This window comes from Mustela nigripes, chromosome 16 (genome assembly GCF_022355385.1).
Source record: "Mustela nigripes isolate SB6536 chromosome 16, MUSNIG.SB6536, whole genome shotgun sequence".
In the NCBI taxonomy this organism is placed as follows: domain Eukaryota; kingdom Metazoa; phylum Chordata; class Mammalia; order Carnivora; family Mustelidae; genus Mustela; species Mustela nigripes.
The window spans coordinates 17,148,569-17,170,616 of record NC_081572.1 but is presented as its reverse complement, the minus strand read 5'-3'; the positions used below and the strand labels follow the sequence as shown (position 1 = coordinate 17,170,616).

General features: G+C 48.1%; 1 protein-coding gene across 4 annotated transcripts; it reads right to left on the bottom strand.

Annotated features, from left to right (window-relative positions):
• Positions 1-2,315: 2,315 nt before the first annotated feature.
• Positions 2,316-20,356, bottom strand: GOSR2 (golgi SNAP receptor complex member 2). Of its 4 annotated transcripts, none has more exons than XM_059380015.1 (6): positions 20,328-20,356; positions 13,752-13,816; positions 12,201-12,309; positions 11,243-11,375; positions 8,669-8,809; positions 2,316-5,479 (listed from the first exon to the last, which is right to left on the bottom strand). In XM_059380015.1, the coding sequence occupies exons 1-6, from the start codon at positions 20,354-20,356 to the stop codon at positions 5,318-5,320; spliced, it is 639 nt and encodes a 212-aa protein (XP_059235998.1). In that variant the 3' UTR covers positions 2,316-5,317. The 4 variants fall into 4 exon arrangements, with proteins under 4 accessions (XP_059235998.1, XP_059235999.1, XP_059236000.1 ...); XM_059380016.1 differs by having other exon boundaries at positions 12,201-12,306; XM_059380017.1 differs by lacking the exon at positions 8,669-8,809.
• Between the last annotated feature and the right edge of the window lie 1,692 nt (positions 20,357-22,048).

Here is a 22,048-nt window from a genome sequence, read left to right as displayed (position 1 = left end):
GCAGGGCCCGGTCAAGGCTACATCCGCTCGTCAGGAGGCACCACAGGCGCCCAGGAGGGGCCGATGAGCCCCCACTAGCGGAATCTCTAGGTCAGAGGTCAGCCTCCAAGGTCACAGTCCCCAACTCCTGGGTGCTCTGCATCTGTCAGGGTGGTCTCCGCCTCTAGTGTAGCCAAGCTGGCCAACCATCCCGATTCACTCCTGTCTGGGAAGGTTACCAGGAGTCAGGACTTTGGGCTCTAAAGCCAGAATGACTTGGTCCCCCAACTTGTCTCTCCCCTAACAGTCCTTCACGAAATCTTGCTCACCAAGTCCCATACCTCTCTCCCTTTTACTTCAACCAGAACACATGGCCAGTGACATCAGGGGCCGTGAACCTTCTGGCTTCCTCCTGGCCTGGTCACAAAAGCTTTGCTGAGCCATTGTACCCATTTTTCAGAAATTGGTTACCTGAGAGGGCTGGGCTCATCAAGGCCCTCCTGCAGGCCAGTGACCCCAACTGCTACTGAACCCCTACTCCATACACAGGATGTACACACATCCCTGCAGTGAAGACACAGATAACCCGTGCCATTCCCCGGATGGGGAGTGCCAGGGGTATGTTGGGGTTAGGGGGCAGGCTTCTTGGAGGGGACACAGCATCATGGGGGTATCTGGGCACACCCCAGAGCAAACACCTCGTGCAAAGGTGCAAGAGTATGGGAGATTCTAAGACCAAGGGGTCCCGGGAGGATGCAGAACTGGGGAGAGGGAGGGTGGGGGAGGGTGAGAGGAGCCCCAGAGAGAACAGCGAGAGGCTGGCCTGTGACACTGAGGTGCTTTACTCAGCGGACGCAGACGCATCAGTCAATGAGGGGGACCCACTGGCCAGGAAGGATTTGGCCCCTTCTCTCCTCCCGAAGCCCACCCCCACTGGTCAGGGCAGTAGTGCCCTGCTGTGGCCATGGGGAAGTTGACAGTGGGGACAGCCTCACCTCGGGTTGAATGCTCTAGAACTAAAGCTGTCTTTCTCACTCTTGTCTACATGTTATGACCTTAGACAACCCTTAAAACTCCTCATGCCCAGGGTGCACCCCAGGGCAGTTACATCAGATCAGGGTAGGACCCAAGCGGCATTTTTAAAAGCTCCAGAAGGAATTCCCATAGAGCCAAGCTTGAAAACCCTGTGCCAGAAGGACATGGGAAGTCGGGGGTGGGGAGAGGGGGAGAGGGGGAGAGTGTGGCCACAGAGGGCTTCGTGCGGCAGGGAACTCACCGACTGCACTAGAGAGCACCAAGGACCTACCAGGTTCCCTTCCCCCATCCCATCTCGCTCCAGTCCCATGTGCCACATGAAATGAAAGGACATAAAAAGGGAGGTAGGAACCAACACACATTTTGAGAAATGCTTTCCATGCTTGTTTGCAATAACGTCCACGTGCTGAGGGAAAGACTGAGCGGAAGGGGAGTCTGAAGATCAGAACTAATGGATTTCAGGTCTTTTTTGGCCGTATCCTGAGAGCCCAAGGAACAGCCCAGAGCCACTACCGGGCAGAGAATTTTGTATCTAAAAGGAACCAAACCAAGTGTATGGCTGTTTTCTCCCCTTCCAAACACACCAGGCCTCAGGGCCAGAGCCTGGTGCTGGGCAGCCCAGCCACAGATAGGGTTAAGCTGCCCCCTTGTGGCAAAGCCTGAGTACAGCGTCCATTCACCACTTAGAGAAACCCCACAAATTCTCTCTCCCCCTTTCATTAAGGAAGATACTTTAGGACAAAAAACCTGCCCTTGTGAGGCACAAGTGATTTACAGCCTATTCTCAATCCTGGCATACTGCCTACATCTCCTGCCCCCCATCTCGGACCCGGGAAGCACCTCGGTGCCATGGTTATGAACTTGGGCTATGAAGCCAGACAGATGTGTGGCCTGGAGAAAGTCACTACATCTCAGCCTCTTGCACAATGGGAATAATACAGGACATGATCTGGAGGGGTTGTGAGGAACGGAGGAGCGATCCAGGAGAATAACCACACCTGACTTCCAGTAAGGGCCGCACACAAGCTAGCAGTATTAAGGGTCTGGGTTTTCCTCTGAGCAAACGACAACCCCACCTGCACTAACACAGTAACAGATCCTGCTTCTCTTTTTGCTCTGGCTGCTGGGCCTCTGAACCGACCCAGAAAAGTTCTGGAAGGGCTCGTGACCCACATTTGGGTTTTTCTCCTTAGTAATGACACTCTACTCTGATTTGCTCTTGGTCCTCATTTCTTCCTATTGCATTGTTCTGGTTTGTTCCTGCAAATCTCCTCAAATCTTTTCTGGAATAAGACAGGACATAAACAAATGAGACTTTATTTTGGACTTGATAGGTTTTGCTCTTTACACATATATGCCCACCTAGTTCAGCATTTATTTTCAAATGAGATCATCTCTGATTAAGACAAATGCCTTGTGTCTAAAAGACAGTGGTTCCAAAATACACACATCAGAACTAACTTCGAGGCTTAAAAAACACTCTACTCGAAAAGGTTTGGGATAGGCCCCAGGAATCTATCATTTCAGAAAAGTTTTCTAGCTGCTTCTAAGGCAGCCAGCCTAGGCCTCGGCCATGGAGCAGTGTTTGAGAATCTCTAGCCTGGAAACTATTAAAAAAGGGTCATTAGTTACAAAAGGTAATTTTCTAAGTAAACTAACAATCTCAACTTTATTTAACTGACGTGTTTCAAAAACAACAGGTGTGAATCCAAATGTGCAAATCAAACCGACCTAAATCCCATGAGTGCAAAAGACTTTTCGGGAAACCCCAGCAGGGAAGTCTCATCTAAAAATCAAGACTCTCCTACTTACTTGGGTCTTTGAGTTTGGTTTTTCTTAAGGTGGTCGCTCCACGGAATGAAGATAATCCCAAGTTCTTTGACAACCCACCTGTCTTCAAGTGCCACGGGCACATCCAAATCCTGTACAAGGTCAAAGAGGCTATCCCCTGGACATTCTCGCACCTGCCTGACTTCAGACTTCATCCCAGCTCCACTAGAGGGTGCTCCTTCCCTGGCCTGGAACCCTTCCCTGGGTTTGGGTGGGAGGGGGCGGTTTGGTGCTGCGGAGACAGGAGCATCCAGTTAGGCCAAGGTGTGTTTCTCTCAGGACTCTGAAAGCCAGATTGTGCCATCTCAGGGCCCCTGGGTCTCCAGAAACGCTGTGACTGCTGTTCCTTAGCCCCAGGCGGTAAAGACCCATGAACTGCCTTCCTAACTTTTATTACAAAGTTGGGAGAGCGGCTCTCAAAGTACAGCAGGACAGAAAGCCTTACTTCTGGTTCACCCAGACCTATACTCACTGGGGAGGCAGGTGTGGAAACCCGCTGGTGCACACTACAAACAGATCGGTCACATCAGCACTGCAGGGTGGGGTGCCGGGGGAGTTTCCGCGCCCCACCCCTGCCCTGAGTGCGGGTCCGCGGGACTTCGTTGTTCCTCATGCACCCTCCTCTCAAGGCTGCTCTTTGGCAGGATCCTCAGATGCCCAGGGAACAGGACAACCGGGTCTGTGCAGTTTAAATATCCACTTTATGGAACCCTTTTTATGGATTGCTAAAGATCCCTGCGTGGGCCGGGGTGCTGGGAGTGCTGGAAATTTCACCTCCCCGAAGTCAGACCTAGGTCTAAAGACGCTCAGACTCTTCTGTCTACCCTCCAGGCCACCGTTCTCACTCTGGCAGGGCTAGCAACCCACAGGTTCCCCCTTCTTCTGACATCCAGGGCCCCTGCTTAGCGAAGAGGGGTAAGAGCAATAAAGAGCCCAAGTGTGAAATCAGGGAAAACGCATGTTAAAAATCTGTGATAACGAAGACACACTCGCCAGAAGGTATGCCTGGAGGACCAACACTGCTGCAGAAACAGGGGGAGGTAAAGAAGAGAGGCGGACTGGAACACACACAGAAAAGGAAGACAAGACAGATGACCATCCCGGTGACAAAAAACAAACACAGGGCGCAGGTGGGGCAGGACAAGCCCAGGCACAGTTAATACTGACCAAGGTTCCAGTTCTGGGAAATGCCAAGTGTTATTTGATGTCCTGCCATAAGGCTACCGAGCCCAGGGTGGGGGAGGGCCTGTGACAGGTGAAAACACATGCTGACCGGGTCCTTCCAGCGCCTACAGCACCTGGCCACGACAGAGGCTGGCTTTACCAACAGTTCCACACTACACCAGGTACTGGTACAGCCCTGATCCGGGCTTGGTCAGAGAAGGAAAAGGGTCCCAGTCCCTGACAAAAGAGACTCTACAGGACACGAGGGACGTCTCCACGGTGGCTCCTGCCCACACCAGCTGGGAAGAATGGGGGCCTGGCTGGCAGCTGCTAGATTTCAGGGAAGGGAAGAGAGCCAGAGAATCAGAGACGCTAAAACTAGAAAAGATGCCCTAATGGACCCAACACTAACCTTGGCGCAAAGTGACTTTCTTGGGGGCAGAGGCCCCCCAGAGACTGGGCGGGACGCCAGGCTACAGTCCTGGGAACTACAAAGCCTCCCATTCTATTAACCTCTGGGGAAAGAGGAAAAAAAAAAAATCAGTGATTAGGGTCTTCGGTCTCAACACCGAACATTCTCAGGGAATAACACTGGCCTCACTTTAGAAAGGACCGACACAGAACCACTGTAATGTGGAAAATCTTACTTGCTGTCTTCAATAACATCAGTGCCTCTGTCTCCTCTAGGTGGCTGCTTCCAAGGAAAGGGTGACAAATACTGGCAGTTAGTCATCTGCATGTCGCCGAGGGGTGAGGGGAACTAGTAGCAAGGGCAGGGAAATTCATGTGCTATAATGACGCAGGGAAAGAAGACCTCTTTCCCCTCCTTTGTTTTGCTTCTGCTCTAACCTACCCATTAAGAGCCAGAACGGCCAGGTGAAGCCAAAGTAGACAGTCCTATCTGCAGGGCTCATGACGAAAGCCTTCCCAGGGTGCACATCAGCTACACGGACAAAACCAACAAAGCCATCCTTTCCCTCCTCCTTCCTTCTTCACCCCTTCCCCTTATGTCACTTCCTCCCCCCAGTGAGGGCAAGAAAGAGAAAGAGAGAATGGGTACTTTTTTCATTTCCTAAGGACCGTGCGTCTTGGTGGCACTCACTTCCCCCTCCGAGGTATCACAGAAAACAGAGCAGGTTTAAAACCTCCACGAGGTTACAGATCACAATGACTTGCAAGTGGTCTTCACAGTGAAGAAGGGCATACATTGCGGAAGGCAGCCTCCGGGCCCCCCGTCTCGCTCTCGCACACACTCTCACACGGACCCTCGCGCGGTGGGAGCGATGCGCAGCCGCGGGGTGTAACTGGTTCACGTCAGGTACTGCACCACGAGGAACATGACCACACACGTGAGCAGCATCCCACCGATCATGAAGTACTTGTCCTGGAAAGCCCGCTTCTCAATGAGCCGCATCACTGTGTTGGACAAGCCCAGCATGTTGGCAATGTCGAGGATCTTCTTCTGAGTCCCCTGGAGCAGAAAGGCAGAGAAAGAAAAACGATCAACTTGTTTTTGCCAAGGAGTGGGACTTTACCAATATGCAGTCTCCTGGTCACGCCTGAAGTATATGAAAAGCAGCATTAATCAGAAACAGATCCACGCTTACACTCTGATGACTTTGGATGGAGGTACCAGAGCAAAGCAAGGAGGCAAGAAAAGTCTTTTCCACGAATGTGCTGGGACACTGGACTCTAGCACACATATGTATCACGGACACATAGACCCACATCCCCTGTGTATCTGATACGTGGCTTATGTGAGAAGAGTCTCAACTCAAATTATGCACAAAAATGAATTTGAGATGGATCACAGAATTAAACATAAAGCTTCTAAAAGAAAACAGAAGAGCCAAACACTGGGAACAATCCAGGAGTACATCAACCAGAGAATGGGTAGACAATGTTCAGTGAATCGGCATAATGGGGATACTACCTGACAATAAAGAGTACCTAAAGACTGACATGGAACAATGTGGAAGAGCCTGGAAAACACTCCCGAGAGGAAGAAGCCACACTTCCAAATACATCTATATGAAGTTCAGTAATAGGCAAAACTACTTTATGGGGAGATAAAGCAGAACGATGGCTGCCCGGAAGGAGGGGTCGCCTGGCTGGGAAAAGCAGGAGGAACTGTCCAGGGCCGATGGAAATGGTCTCTGTCAGGAAAGAAGTGTGAGTTACAAAGGGTGTGTGTTTGCCAAAATGCAACGACCTGCACAAATTAGATCTGTGCACGTGCAGGTACATTATACCTCAAGAAAAATTTTTTACATTTTACATTTTTTACATGTTTTTTTTTTTTTTAAAGGGCAACATCAAAAAACTCTTCCTCTGCTCCCTAACTCCAAAATCCTGGCTGTCAGCCTGTTCACCTTGTAGAATAGAAACCTCTAGGATTCTTTGGCATGTAACATGTGGGCCAACCATCCATGTTTACCGAACGGTCTGACGTGGGTGACATGGAATGACAGACACCAACACAGCGACCCCTTACATAAACGCCACCAAAACCAAAAGGGTATTTTACTCCTAAATCAATAGCCCACACCACCCAGCCTGCCCCTCCTCTCTGCTTTCTAAGTTTTGTTCATAAGCACACTCAATTTTCTTATGAAGTAACGAGTATAAACGACTCCTGGGGCAGACCCTAACCTCCTTCCACGCACCCCACCCACTGTAACCTTACGATGGCATCTGCCCTGATGCCCTCCATGGGTCTTTTAAACGAACAATGCATTAATGAGGAGAGAAGAGGCAGAAGTGAAAACAACATGAGGCATCACAGACAGGAATTCAAAACCCAGGTTCAGCCCAGACAATGATGAACAAGCCTCAGAGAGAGGGATCTCTCAAGTCAGACCTCTCGAGTCCAACTTTACTGTTGGCAGAGGAGGGTTTTTTCCACGACAGTGATGGTAAAATTTAGGTCTCATTAGGCTCTGCTTAGCTGAGAGCAGGTGATTTCATCACTGTATGAAGTGCCAGTATCAAGCTAAAATCACCTGAAAATGAAAATAAATTTAAAAGAGAAAAAAAAAAGTATTCCTTTCCAACCACAAATTTCTCCAGATCACAGCTCAGTTCCTTCATGCTCTCCACTATATTCCTTCCCAATGGTTTAGACAGAAAAACCCCTGATGGGAGCGGGGCTGGAGGTGGGTGGTGGAAATCAAGACACAAGAGACAGGTAGGCAGGAGTAGATGCACAGAGGAAACCAAATTAGAAACTTCACATTCCAACTCCACCCTCCTTGCAGGCTTCCCAGCACTTCTTTCTGGGGACAGCTTGGACTCCCCTGTGACACCGGACTTCGCTGGGAAATAAATGCTGGCTTCAACCAGAAGCCTCAACTAACCCCCACCAGGTCAATGTTAGCACGACTTGGTGAGTCTTATCCTGATAGGGTTTTCCAGGGGCGCCTGGGGGCTGAGTCGGTTAGTGTCCCACTCTTGATTTTGGCTCATGTCATGATCTCAGGGTCGTGAGATCAAGCCCCTGAGAGGCATGGGGCCTGCTGAAGATTCTCCCTCTCCGTCTCCAAGCCCCCCGCCCCCACCCCCTGCTCTCGCGCATACTCTCTTAACTTTAAATAGACAAAAGGGTTTTACTATTTTTCTGAGATATGGGCAGTTTTCTAAAGAAAGGGCTGATGAATCATCATGTATCAGTTGTGATTACCGCTATTGGAGACCACACTTCCAGACCATCAGAAGCCCCGCGGCCACCGACAGGAGGACAAGTGTCCCTCAACAGCCCGCCTGATGTCCCCGGTAAAGATGGCCGGGGCTGTTCGGCTCCCTCCAAAAGTCCTGCAGAGCTGACAGGCTCAACATGGTCCAACAAAAACTAAGATAAAGCTCACACTTCCGAGTGACTGTTTCTCACAGCTCAGTGGCTGGGAGTGCTGTGTTCACAGGGGACCACACCCTGATAACAGGCACGGCCCACACCCCATTATCCATCAGGGCTGATACAGGAAAAGGGCTGAGGCAGAAACACCAGGACTGACATCAGAATCTGTGTAATGTTTCTGTAAACCACTCCCGGGGGGCGGCGCTGGTGGGGGGGGCAGTTTGAGTCTCAGCCAATGAGGCAGGGCTTCTAGAAACACCTGTGACTAAGGAGATTGCTGTGGGTCAGCACTCGGTGCTCTAGAACTGGTGACCTGCTGCCAGTCAACCAGGGCGGCCCTAAGACCCCACCAGCGGGGGATCAGTTATAGGAGCACAAAAGGTCTCGGTTCCAAGGTGGTCCACAGCGAGGGCTCTCAGGGAAGCCGCAGAAGGGGGAGGCACCATGTACAGCCACATCTACCGTCTTAAGACTCATGGATTCTGTCATTTCTAAAACCGGAATTTCTTGGTCTTATTGGTTCCTTTCGTGGCAGGCACTTTCATGATGGGTTCGGAAAATGGAAAAGGACTTAGTTACCAAGAGAGGCCAAATTAGGTTTTGCTGCGAGCGCAAGAAATAGCTACTGGCGAAGGGAGCGTGGTGACCTGTGGCCTCGAAATGATTCAGCTCCAACAGGAAGGATCCCAGATTCTGTCAAAATCTCAAAATGTGAGGATATGGAATCACAGTGTAAACACAGGTACCAAACTGTTGGATGAGGCCAAAACCAGGGGCCTTTTCTCTGTCCCCCAGAAGCGCCCCCACCTTCAAGGTCAGTCTCTGGGCCCTCAGTCCCTCCAGAATACTGTGCCCTCCTCCAATGAGGTCATCCATGCCGTGGTGAATTTTCTGGAGGGAGGAGTTGAACTGCAGCGACTCATCCATTGGGATGGTGGTGTCAGAGTCCTGTGGAGAGACGCAGGCATTGGGTTAGCTCTGCAGGCTGCTCAGCCCCTGGGCTCTCGCAACACCTGGCCGCTCTGCCTTTCGGCCAAGGCCAACTCGGAGGAACAGCCAGAGGGACTGGTGCAAGAATCAAGGTGCCTCAGAGAGAAGAAAAACCCAAGACCAGCGATGGCCTCTGTTCGCCCCGAGGAAGAACAGCTTTCCTCCGACTTGGCACTCTGCGGAAGAATGTCGTACCCAAGGTCCGTCCATTCCCGCCTCTCCACCGGCTCTACCGTGACCACTGCTTAGGGAAAAGCATCAGTCCTTCAAGGCCTCGCTGGCCTTCTCCTAAAGGCTTTCTCTGACTACTTCTCTATGAATTTAGCTTGTTCCCCACTTCCTCTCCTTGGCTTTCTCTGAATGAACTCAGCACTAAATGTTTGCTAAATGCTTGCTAGATGGAGACTTAGGATAGAGAAGCCCATGCTTCCCGTCGATGGCCTAACGGTGGCCTGAATGGGACAATTCTCCTAAGCAGGCAAGAAAGGGCTGCAAAGAAAGGGAGGGAGGGAAAACGGACACAACGATCAAGCATTTTCCACTCTGCGTGTGCACTACCCTAAATTCACTTAATCCTCATTCTAACACCCCGACATGGTTACTACGGTGTCCCCATTTTAGAAGTGAAGAAACGGAAGCCAAGAAGTGGAGTAGCTTGCCTGAGGCCATGGTGAGCTGCTAAGTCCGGCGGGGCCTGCAGCCCACTACTGAATGCGGAGCCTGGCCCCCTCTTAACCATCCTGTAGAGACCAACCCCGAGATCAGTCCTGGGGTTCTAAGTTTACAGCACAGGGGACTGTATACAGAAGTCATTCGGGACTGGCCGTGCTTCTGTTCTTTCCTGCCTCCCGACCACAGCACACTCTCCGGTCTGGCAAGCTGTGCCCTTCTCACCTCTTTCAATCACCACCAAGAGGCTACACCCCCTCTCCTCTGCTGCACAGGTTCGGAACCATTTCTCACGCACCTGCACTCTGTCCCTGCAGCTCGCACAGGAGCACTCACAGGGAGGAGCCCCGGCCCTGGTTTTTTTTATGAGCTTTACTCTCGGCATCTTCCGCAGCGTTCTGCACACAGCCAACGCTCAGCGGGGGCTGGGGGGAAGACATAGGACTCCAGGGTTTGAATGAATCAATGAATGTCCCTTTCTCATTTGACAAGCATCAGCAGAATGCCTTTTATATGCAAATCTTTCTTACCCTCTAACAGCTAATGAGCATTGACCAGTAAGTAGTTCATCTGGCAAGTCAGTTTGTACTAAGGACGCCGTGTGCACCGCAGCTCACCAAGCTGGTAGGAAACAAGAGTAATTCTGAGCCATTGTCCCTGGCCTTAAACAGGCCTGAACACCCAATGCCATGACTACCAAAGGTCCACACACCTTTCAGTGTGCTGTATAGTTCATTATACTTCTGAAAGGCAGCTATGAAAACGTGAAAATACAAAAAAAAAAGGAAAGGTCACTATGCTTACAGCTTTACCACCAACATGTCCTCATTACGTTGTCACATTATTAATCACCGATATGTGACTGCTTACCCTAGAGGAGCAAAAACTATGCAGGCACATTCTGGAACACTCTGCAAACTTTACTGCCAGTGGGGACACGGCAAAGAGACAGACGTCTGTGAAACATGGATTGATCTGAACTCTGACAGGTAAAGAAAGCTAAGACCTCATTAGAAAATGAAGACAAAATGACCACCAATCCCACCTCGCGGGTGGAAACATGGGCTACAGGACATGAAAAAGGCCAGTGTGCTCTACAGCCATGTGCAGGAAATGATCCTATAGAGACTCAAGGGCAGGGCCAAGGGTGTCCCCAAAATCAAACATGCACACCAACAGGCCACTTTCGAACAGGCTCAAAGTTAAGCAATCCGTCCAAAACAAAGTATGTATCTGTTAACAAATTCCTCCAAATTGCTGCTGAGACTTGGGGCTAAAACATTTCCATGTGTCCAACCCTGGAGTCACGCACAGACACGGCATAGCGACAAGCACTTCCAGAAGGCAGCTTTGGAATGTTGCCCTCCTGACAGACCATCTCCATTCTCATCACCGGCTCTATCTGATCAGAAAAAAAATCGCTTCCACCGTGTGAACTTCCACCTCTCGGTCAAACCATTTTGACCTCGGTCATTTTCTCCTCTGCCCATTCCCTCGACATAACTGCTTCCTTTTTGGGCTTTTGTATTAGCAAAGGAGATTCCCTGTCTAGGTCTCGTGTGAGTGGCAATGCATGAAAGCCGCTGTCATTTCCGTTTAGGCTCCTCCTCCTCCTCGGTGGGCTTCAGACACCCCCTGGAATGGATGAAGCTCCAAGGCCCCCGCCGCAGTGCCAGGGAACTGCCACGGACCCGCGGATCCCCACCCCAGAGCCTGGCTTACGTTGGTGGTGAACGTGCGAGACAGAAGCTCCTCTCGCTGTCTCTCCTGCTGTTCCCTTGCGTATCGCCGATGCTGGAAGTTTCGGAGAGCGGTCTGCAGGTGCTGGACGTCATACTTTAACTGGTCAACACGACTGGAATTGATGGAGAGAGAGATTACATTGCAGGAGCCCAGGGCTACACACTTGCTGTGGCCAGGCGTTGTATTCAAGATGTCCCCTTGCTTCTCCCTACACCTGCTGCATGTTACCCCCGCCAAAATCATCTGATTTTGAGGGAGGATGGTGAGAATAAGAGCAGCAGCCTGTGGTTCCAGTTGGGTGTAGCCCACGAGACTCCAGCAGCTTTCCTTAAGCATCTGCTGGTCTCTGTGTCTGGATGCCTGACAGGCAACAGGTGACAGGAAGCAGGCTCAAGGACCTCTCCCTGACCTTCTATGGACTGTATCGCTTTCCAAGAAGCAGCCCAAGGGCATCTTTTGAGTAAAGCATCAACAAAGTTTCATAAAACTTCTGGGAGCAGGGCCTGGGGTGGAGGTGGTGACAGGGGTTTCAATTCAATTTCATGGGGGGAGTATCAAACATGAGACTGGCATTTCATTATAAACAGACTGATATAAGTGATTAAGGGCAAGATTTCATTTCAACCCAAGAAGGCAGCGGGAACCAAAGGCCAGAGCCAACCTCTCTGATGGCAGTAGGCTTCAAGAGGCCTGGGTCTGGTCAGAAAAACAGCACCAGATGTAAAATTTCCAAACGACCCACTGTGAGGAGACACGAAGCTTCTGAGCCACAAACCTCACAGGGTTTTTAATTCTGAGGAAGCATCACTGAAATGGAATCGTGCCCTTTAGGGAAACTGCATCTTTACAGAGTCTCAGTTTTTCAATCTGTAATGGATTTTCAAGAATATTCGCCAGCCTCCCCTGATGGGCTGAGGGTATCAAAGAGCGCACTCACAGTTTGGCATTCTGTCTTTTGTTAGGGGGCTCCTTGCTGGACAAAATCTCCAGACGTTCTAGATGGCTGAATATCTGGTCTATACTTGCTTGGATTTCATTCTCTACTACTGCACCGAAGAGAAAAAAAGAATAATTGCCAGAAAAGAGACAGTGAACTGAAATGAGAGGGATACATTTAACACATCTTTTTTCCATATCCAATAAATTCAAAGAAACACCTCTAAAAGGGAGAAAAATGCACATACCAGTGAATAACTGGAAAAACTTCAAGTTATACTAAGTAACTCTGTAAATGTTGTTCTAAACACACAGACACACAGACACACACACACACATAGCTGTTAGAGCTGTAACAATGCCAATTTTTTAAAAAGCTAGATAAAACTACAGAAATAAATTTCTTGCCTTTAGAAATGAAATATTTTAAGCAAAATGCAATATCGTCTGAAACAGAACGAGGTCTCTTTTCCCTTGAGATTATTCTCAGATATGAGTTATATATCTAGTCAAAAGGCTGCCAACTGAATTCCCTATAGTAATGAGGTTAAAAGAAAAAAAAAAGCAAAGGGGAAGATTAGTGTGTGAAAGACAGACACCCGCTCCCGGAAGGCTTTCCATAAGACCGGGAAGCCTGATGCTGACATCCCCAGATAGACCAAATACCACTAGGAAAGGCCCAGGAAAGATTCTACAGAGGTAAAGATATGATAAATACACTCATTTTCCTTATTCCTTTTGATAAACAGTCAAAATGCCTGCTTTTCCATTTTTAATCGTATGACTGGAAATACTGGGAAGGCAAACAGAGCCCGTGGACACTAGTCTGGGTACAGGAGAGCACCCAGACCACTTCCTGCCCGAGAACTGTCCAACCTACAGCTAAGATACACAGTTTTGATGAGAACAAGGTGGGCATAGAACCCAGAGATGCGTTGGAAGCTGTGGAAAAGAGGCACGAGCGGACAGAATCGGGCATGCTGACAGCCAGGCAGGGAGGTGAGGGGGTGGCCCCTGTGGCGTGTGGGGAACCAGTGGTGCCTGTCCGACCAGCTTCGAGAGACAACCTTTTCTTTTGACAGCAAAAAAACTACAAAACAAAAAACAGCACTTGTCTCCGCAGAAACCGTGGTGTGGGAACTGAACTAATTAATATTGCTATTTGTTTCTGAGTAATCCTCCTAAAAAAGCCACAGCCCTCAGCTTAGCAGAAATGACCAATTCCAGTTACACATCTCTGAATTGGTATGGAGTACATTCCTCTAAGGGCTCGGTAATTAGATTAAGACAGATGGAGGAGAGAACGTCCATTCCCATAGGGGCATGTCAGGTTGAGTGGAGGGGTAATGGGGGATAAGACTTGTGGGATTCCGCAGGGTGCAATCAGGGAAGTCAGGGACTTTGCCAGAGGGTTTTTCTGTCCACCCTAACAGCAGAACTCATTCTGCGTTGAATCATTAAGCTCCTGAGGCAGAAAAGCGGTCAGGAAACCCAGCCCATTAGCACCGTGTCATCAGAGAAAGGACTCTGGTCTCCATAGTTAATTACTCACAGTGCAGAGACTGCTTGTCTGCCGTCTCCAGGCGTCCCATGTGAGACTGGATCTCGTGGACCTGCCTATCAAAGGAAGAGAGAGGAAATGAGTGAGACGGGAGTAATCAACAGCGCTTCGGTCAGGAAAGACACATTTTCTGATGCCAACATGTAACTGATTTAAATTGACAGCATCGCTGAACTGTAAAATTTGTAAGTGGCACTTTAGGCCACACGTTTTGGCAGGGTTTCTAATATTTTAACATGAATATTAAATAATAAAACCGACCAGCAGCATTTATCCAGCGCTTGGCGCATCTAAGATATTCTGCAAAGTCAATAACCCCACGAGGAAAGAACCATTATCATCCTCATTTTGTAAATAAGACAACTGAAGCCCAGAAAGGTTATGTAGCTTGTTCAAGGTCACACAGCGAGTGATAAACCTCAATCTGGACCCAGCCAATCCCACTCTCTGTTCTTTGACCCAATGTACTAAGCACTGGCCTGTACTAGGGAGAGTCAAAGGGCAGGACAGATATAATCCTTGTCCTTGAGAAACGATGTAATTAGGAATGACAGGCCAGAGAGACATGAAAAGTCCCAAGAAGATTTGAGAGAGCACTCATACACAAAAGTATAAACAAAAAGGAAGCTGAGGAACAGTGGTGCCAAGCAAAGGCGATGGACATACAAGAGCAATCTGGGGGTACTGGAAGGGGGCGGTGGTGAAGCAAGTTCCAAAGATCATTCTGAAGATGGGAGACATGATCTGGTGAGAGAAGAAATGAAGAAAACGATATGTAAAATGGCATGTCATGTAGATTACAAGCAGGCTGTCTGGCCTGAGAGTTGGGGTCGGGGGCTAAGGGGAGCCAGGGAAGACGGGAGGAGGCGATTAGCTGGAGAAAATGATCAGAGAAGGTCCTGAAAGATAGGGATCTCCTGTTTGGTAAACATCTTTCCCTGGCAGTATCAGGTGATTGCTATCTCCTCTGGAAATGCAACCCTAGGCTCTGGCTTTCTAGCATGGCCCCAGACATCTGGCCCTAGGGCGCTCTCCAGAGGCTCCCCTGGACTTGGCCAAGGTCACCCTCAGAGCCCTTCCCAGTGGCCTCTGTGATCAGGCCTGGAATACTGCTTATGCTATCCCCGACAACGACCTGCTGGGGCTTCTGGTCTCCACCTCAGAGGCACAGTGAAGGAGCCTGCTGCGCTCTCATATCATCGCCAACCCTTGTGGGAAGGGTCAGCAGCCATCCTCCACCATGGGCACCACAGTGAACCAAAACTGACCAATGCAAGCAAAGGAGCCCAAGTTTGGTTTCGACTTCCTCTTGTCTTTTCCAGGGCTTTCCTGCAGCCTCTAAACATGACCCATGGTGCCAGAAGCAAGGCCAACTCTCTAATGACTCTGAGTGTGCTGGGTGAGATCCATGGCTCAGAGAGGAAATTAGAAATCATGACCAGAGATGGAGGGACCAGATGGCAACTCCAGTAAGGAAAGGGTGACAGTTTAGAATGAGGGTGCATGGAGATCTGGAGGCAGATGTGGGGATTTGACTGGACTTAACCAACATCTGGATCAGGGTTCCCACACAAGCAGCAGTCGAGGACCACACGGCAATGCTGATGGAAAGGAGAATTTGGATTTCACAGAAGGCCTGCATGCAGACAGTGAGGTAGATTTTCAAGGGTAGCTTCACAGAGAAAATCTGAAAATTAACATAATAAAAGGGGGGGCAAAGAATACCCAAGACGACTCTGAAGTAAGTATGAGAGAGATGACCTGTCCCACCTGCTACACTCAATAAAAAGCCGTAATAATAAAACCAATACAGTAACAGTGCAGAGACAGACAGACAAACCCTGACCCCAACGCTGACCCAAGAGCAAAGAACGAAGGCTAGAAAGAGTCTTCCGTGTTTGGGGACTCAGTGACATCAATGAGTGGGAAAAAAAATGACTATGATCAATGCCAAAGGCTTAGTTGGTTATGCATGTAGAAGACGGTATCTCACATAACACACAAAAATAAACTCAAGATGGTTCAAAGCCCAAATGGAAAAAGCGAGGCTTCAAAAACTTTCTGAAGAAACTGATGAATTCTGCCTCTGAAGCTGATAATACACTAGATGGTAATTAATTGAATTTAAATTAAAAAAAAAAAACCTTTCTGAAGAAAACACATGTGTGTATTATGTATTATGATTCGGGTTATGTATTATGTATAATACATAATACATATGTACAAAATGTACATAATGTATAATACATAATATGTGTGTTATGTATTACGATTTGGGTTAAAGAATTTCTTAAACAAGACAAACAACAAAACTATCCCCCAAACCTCACAAACCACAAGGCTAGTAAATCTGACTACATTAAGAAACTTCTCTACAGCAAAAGCACTATTTAAAAAAAAAAAAAAGACAGGTGGAGACTGGAAAGTACACTGACTAGATGAGAAAGGACTAATGTCTAGAGCATGTAAGAAAAATGCTGTCAATAGGAAAAGTCAAACAAAGCACTTGTGTAAATTGGATGACAGACGACTGACAGAAAAGAAAACCCAAATGGTCACTAGCTATATAAAAAGATACTCCACTTGACTAGTCATCAGGAGAACACAAATTAAAAATAATGAGCTACTGCATTTCTCCCACTGGATTGACAAGTACTCTATACTGTAAGGATGAGGGTTTCATGGCAGGCTACGTGATGGTACCCAAGGGATGCTAGGGAAGGTTCCCAGCACTCTACCACAGGACTGTCTCTGGCTCTATGTTTTGTTCATATTGTTTTAAAGAACCAAGTTATGCCAGGAGGGAGACAAACCATAAGAGACTTAATCTCACAAAACAAACTGAGGGTTGCCGGGGGAGGGGGGTGGAATAGGGATAGGGTGGTTGGACATTGGGGAGGGTATGTGCTATGGTGAGTGCTGTGAAGTGTGTAAGCCTGACGATTCACAGACCTGTACCCCTGGGGCTAATAATACATTATATGTTAATAAAAAAATAAAAAATTATTTAAAAAACCAAGTTATGCTTATGAAATATGCACATGACTCTGTGCTATAATGGGTTAGGAAACTGTACCACAAAACAAGATTAACATTTCTCATTTCGGCCAAAATAGTCAATTGGTCAGGGATGAAAAGTATTTTGACTTGAGACTTTTTAAAAAAATCTGATGTATGCTATCAAACGGCACTTCATTCTGGGAACCTTCTGTTAAAGGACCCTGTCTATCAAAGGTTTCTTCTAATGGAAGATGAATGAACAAGACGACTGGAAAAGAGTCTAGAAGTCAAGTCACGAAGAAGGAATGGTCAAAAGAGCTAGTGACAGTAAGGCTCTGAAGAAAGAAAAGGGGGGGAAAAAAAACCCTAAATTAAATGGGGCAGCTGGTGCTCTTCAAATATCTAGAGTTAACATATACGAAGAGGAATGGGTTTGTCCACCACTGCTACTCCTTAAGAAAGATCCCGAGCCAAAAGGTCCAAATTTCAAGGTGACAGATTTCAGCTCGGTGTGCTCCTACCCACTCCTCCCGCCAACAAAAAAACCCCGAGAATAATTATGAACTCTCTCTCTTCCAGAAAAGTAAAAAAAAAAAAAAAAAAAAAAGACAAGACCTCCTGCAACTTTCAACATAGGGTACACGAACTGCCTTGGGTTTTAAAAAGGGTCTTCCTAACCAAAATGTGTTGCAATGGAAGATCCTGCCAGTCCCTTTTATTTTTCTTAATTTCTGGAGAGTGAGTGAGCGAGCAAGCAGGCACGTGCACAAGTGAGGGGTGGGTGCAGCAGACAGGGAGAGGGAACTCCAAGCGGGCGTGGAGCCCAACAGCAGGCTCAATCTCACAACCTGAGCTGCAACCAAGAGTGGGATGCCTAACCAACTGAGCCCCCCAGGCACCACCACCCCCACCTTCAGTTCCTAAATTCTATGAAGACAGAGAGAGAGAAGATGGCAACACCCACCCTGTAGACACCCTTTGGGTGGCTGTTAATATTTTCTAAGCTAAAACGGATAAACTTTATTTGTAGGCAAACATTACTGACCATTCCCATCAAAGCTCTATCATATGGTTTGAATGAACTAGAAGAGAAAGAGGCGAGAAAATGATTCCAATCCCTACATTTCAAGCCTGAGATGAAATAAATGCAAAATAACAAAGCAAGTATGAATGGGACGGTGGGAATTGCTATACGCCAGGTGGGAAATGTGTTCTAAACTGAACTGGGAACTCAGACAACATACTTGAAGCCAGTAAGGAACAAGTGATACATACGTATGACTTGGGGGTGTGGACACTAGAAACCGGAAGTGCTAGCCCTGTCCTAGCACGGGGGCCGTGGGGGGCTTGGGTAATAACATAAACAAGCAGAGAGATCTGATAGCAAGTCACTGTTGCCGACTTAAAAAAAAAGTCATGGGACACCTGGGTGGCTCAGTTGGTTAAGCGGCTGCCTTCAGCTCAGGTTATGATCCCAGCATCCTGGGATGGAGTCCCACATCGGGCTCCTTGCTCGGTGGGGAGCCTGCTTCTCCCTCTGCCTCTGCCTGCCTCTCTGTCTGCCTGTGTTCGCGAGCTCACGCTCTCTCTCTCTAACAAATAAATAAATAAAAGCTTTAAAAAAAAAAAAAGGTCTGTAGAAAATTTAGGAAGAATTTTAGAATGTAATTGCTTTTTAAAAGTCCATTAATTACCGTCATCCTCCTTCATAAACACCCACTTTGTATCCACACTGCATCTGGTCACTGTGAGTAGGAAACAGTTCTAGAGTCAAGATACTGGTTCCAAGTTCTGGATGCACTAGGTAGTGGCTGAGGGACCACAAACAAGCTACTTAAATCCTTGGCACTTCAGTCTTAGGTAAAACAGCGTACTAATAATCACAATTATTTAAAGGCTCAGAGATCCAAATGAAGTATGAAACTGCTGTGTAACCGACATAGCATCACATAAACCTTTACTTAAAAGTAGTGGGAACCATCTGGTCATTCTCATCTCCCTGGCCTTGCCTCTCCTACAATTAGCCTCTCACCAGAAGGTAAAATCAAAAAAAGGAAGAACTGGTCTTGAGATAAAGTAATAATTTTTATACTGTTCACCAAAATCACTCAGAGAGCTTCTTAAAAATAGAATTTCTTGTGCTCCAGACTTAAAAGAATCAGAATCTCTAGGGATAATAAGATGCAGGGCATTGTATGAGGCTGGACGATATAGGGGACAAGTAGGCGCACCTTTACAATCACTGGAATATCAAAAATAGAAGCCTGGCTCCTTATTCCTCTATAAATTTCATCCGAATGCAGTACTATTTAAGTGTTTATTCTGATTTTCATCTTTTTTTTTTTTTTTCTCTTGGTGCTCAGGTGGTTCAGGAGTTTTCAAGATACATAACTTTAAAATACTAAACTCAATGTATTTTCAGGGACACACAAGAGATAACCACAAACTGGGGTCAAAGTTCCAGTACAATTCATATGCTCAGTTACTGCTGTGTCAATTCAGCTACAATCATTAATTTCTGCAACTGCAAAAGTTAATTGCTGATGCTCACAGAATTGTGTTTCCTCTTTAAGACACTCAGTCACCAGTAATGAAGCTGAAAGGAGCCTCGAAGTTTAACCGGCCCCAAACTAACATTTTATAGATCAGAAAAACAAGGCAAAGAAGTCTAGAATCAGAACTCCAAGGTTCAGCATTCAAGAGGAAAGACAGACTGTAAAAGAGACTGTCTGTAAAAGACAGACTGTAAAAGCCAGACCTTTCTTAGCATCATGAGAACTGTCCTCCTTTTTCCAACTGACTCACAGGTGGAAATTTTAAAGTCCCTTCTATAGTTTTTATATGAGACTAGGGCTTCCGGGGTGAGAGCAAATTCTGTCATTTTAACACCATTACAAATAGTTTCTCTATTTTCACTCGACCAATCCAACACTTCATCATTACGGTCTCTAGTATAAACCATATCAGAATGAACGGGAGAAAAGTGTAGCAGCAACACTATTAGTGTGAATGAAGAGTAGGGGCTGACAGCATTTAGAAGCTGTGAGCTACAACGAAGCTTTTTCTGACGACCTTAGTCCAATGATGGATCTTTCTAAATTGCTGAAGAAGATTCCATTTGTCCTGCTCATTTACCCTCCATCCCATCTTGTCACATCTTAGATCTTTCTTCGGACGTCTCTTAACTGTTCTAAATAAATAGTAAACTATGTGAAGGGGCTCTGACTCCCCACCAGCTCTACCAACCAAGAGCACCGAGTTGGTAGGTGGTAGACAAAGTAGTATAACCTGCAGGTGTGACTCTCCCTTCTCCTAGTCTACCTGACAGGTAGTCACCGCCTCGGAGATCCCAGGAGCCGTCCGGCCCCTTTTCCCCACACATCAGGCGGGAGACCCTCCATCCGCCGCTGAGCTGGGCATCCTGCCAGAGACTCAGCGCTTCCCCTGGCAGCGCCCAGGCGGAAGGACTCGGCCTCTACAATGGCGGACGCCCCGAGGCCCCACCCAGGGGAGCCGGCCTCGCCCAGCCTGACTGCGCCCCCGCCCGTGCCCCAACGCGGCCCTCACTTGTGCGTTTGCTGGTAAAGCGGTTCCATGTCGCCGGCCCCGCCGGGTCCGGCCCTGGCTTCCTCGGAACACGTCCTCACAGCCCCGCTTCCGGCTTCCGGCTTCCGGTCCCAGGACCCGCCCCTCCTGCCGGCCAGGGCTGCCCCCACGCGCGCCTTGCTGGTGGTGGTGGCGAGAGAGAGGAGGACAACGGGAGGGGAGCCCCGGACGAGAAGGCCAAGTATAGTCAGAGGGGCTGCCACAGATCGGGAACGAGGAAGCATAGGTTTGGGCCGAGGGCGGTCTCCAGCATCGAGTCAGGCATTGACAAGGGCAGTCAGAGAGGACGGACGTGAGGTCCTCAGAGCCAGGCTGTGGGAAAGCCGGCGGTTACCTACCCTACCCTGGCGGTGGGTTTCGCTGTAAACTGCGCAACGGTGCGTCTAGGGATTTCGTTCTTCGTTGGCGTTTGTGACCCAAGCTTCTCCTATGTCAAATCTGTCCGCTTACAGCACCCCCCTCCCCATGTATCCTTTCAATAAACTCACAATGAAGGACTGGTCACCGTGTGTCATGTGTGCTGTGGGAGAAACCGGGTTCCTCTAGCCTTCAAAAGAGGTCGCGGTCTAGGAAAGGAAGTAAGATAAGTGTACAAATAAACATCTGCAAGGGAGAAAGTCCAAAGAGACAGCTGAGCTGGGGTCAGCCCCGTCGGAGATTCAGGAAAGACTTAATGTAAGAGGCATTTGAGTCAAGACTTGAAGGATTTGGACGCTTCGGTCTCTCCGCATAGACCTAACCCGTGTCTACCCTCCCAGGCTTATCTGCAGTTCCTCCCAAGGGAGGAGATGTTCCTCTTCCTTTGACAAGTTGATGCTTTTATTTTCCTGTATCCTGGAGCCCACCCAGCTTTGTGTCCCCAGAGACTGTCCACCCATGTACGTTCTTTCCCTAACATTTTTCCGTTTATTCTAATATTTATTTATTAATGAGCACCTACTATTACCAGGCACAGATCCTGGCGCGAAGAATACAAGTAAGATAGCCCTCAAATGTCTCATCTTTCGTAGTCTGTTCAGAAGGCTAATCATGCCCTCAAGCTACATGATGGGGTGGAGTAAGTGCTACAAATGACAAGAGTACCATTTTTCTGAGAAAATCGAGAAGGGTTCATGGACTAAATAGCCTATGAATGGAGCCTTCAAAAATCAATAGTTTTTTGTTTCTGTTTTTAAGAATCAATAGAGTTTTAACAGTGTCTTGCACAAGCTAACCACTCTGTAAATTTTTTTCCCCCTAAAGATTGTTTGTTTGATTGCTTGATTGATTTTAGAGAGACCACCCCCCGGGGGGAGGGGCAGAAGGAGTGGGAAAGAGAATTTCATCCGAATCCCCACCCAGCAGAGCCCAAGGCTGGGCTGTATCCCACCACCCATGAGATCATGATCTCCGCAGAAACCAAGAGTCAGTCACTCAACCGACTGAGCCACCCAGGTGCTCCTGTAAATGTTTATTTTGTTGGCCAATGGAGATGAAGGGAAGGACGTTTGAAGCCGAGCATATTGTTGAGAAAAGGAAAAAAGGGAGAAAGAACATAGACAGTCCCCCACCGTGGCTGGATTTATGGAGCTTGGGGCAATAATAGTGTTAGAAGGCAAGTTGGGGCTAGGTCATGGGGAATCTTAAATGTCATGTGTAGATTTTTATTTACAGACTTTTAAAAATTCTATAGGTAGGAGATT

Coding starts and splice junctions, on each gene's coding strand:
- GOSR2 (XM_059380015.1), bottom strand. CDS start 20,356: ATGGAACCGCTTTACCAGCAAACGCACAA. Junction 12,310..13,751: donor AGACAAGCAGTCTCTGCACT/GTGAGTAATTAA, acceptor TCTTCGGTGCAG/TAGTAGAGAATGAAATCCAA. Junction 8,810..11,242: donor CTCGCACGTTCACCACCAAC/GTAAGCCAGGCT, acceptor GTCTCTCCACAG/GACTCTGACACCACCATCCC.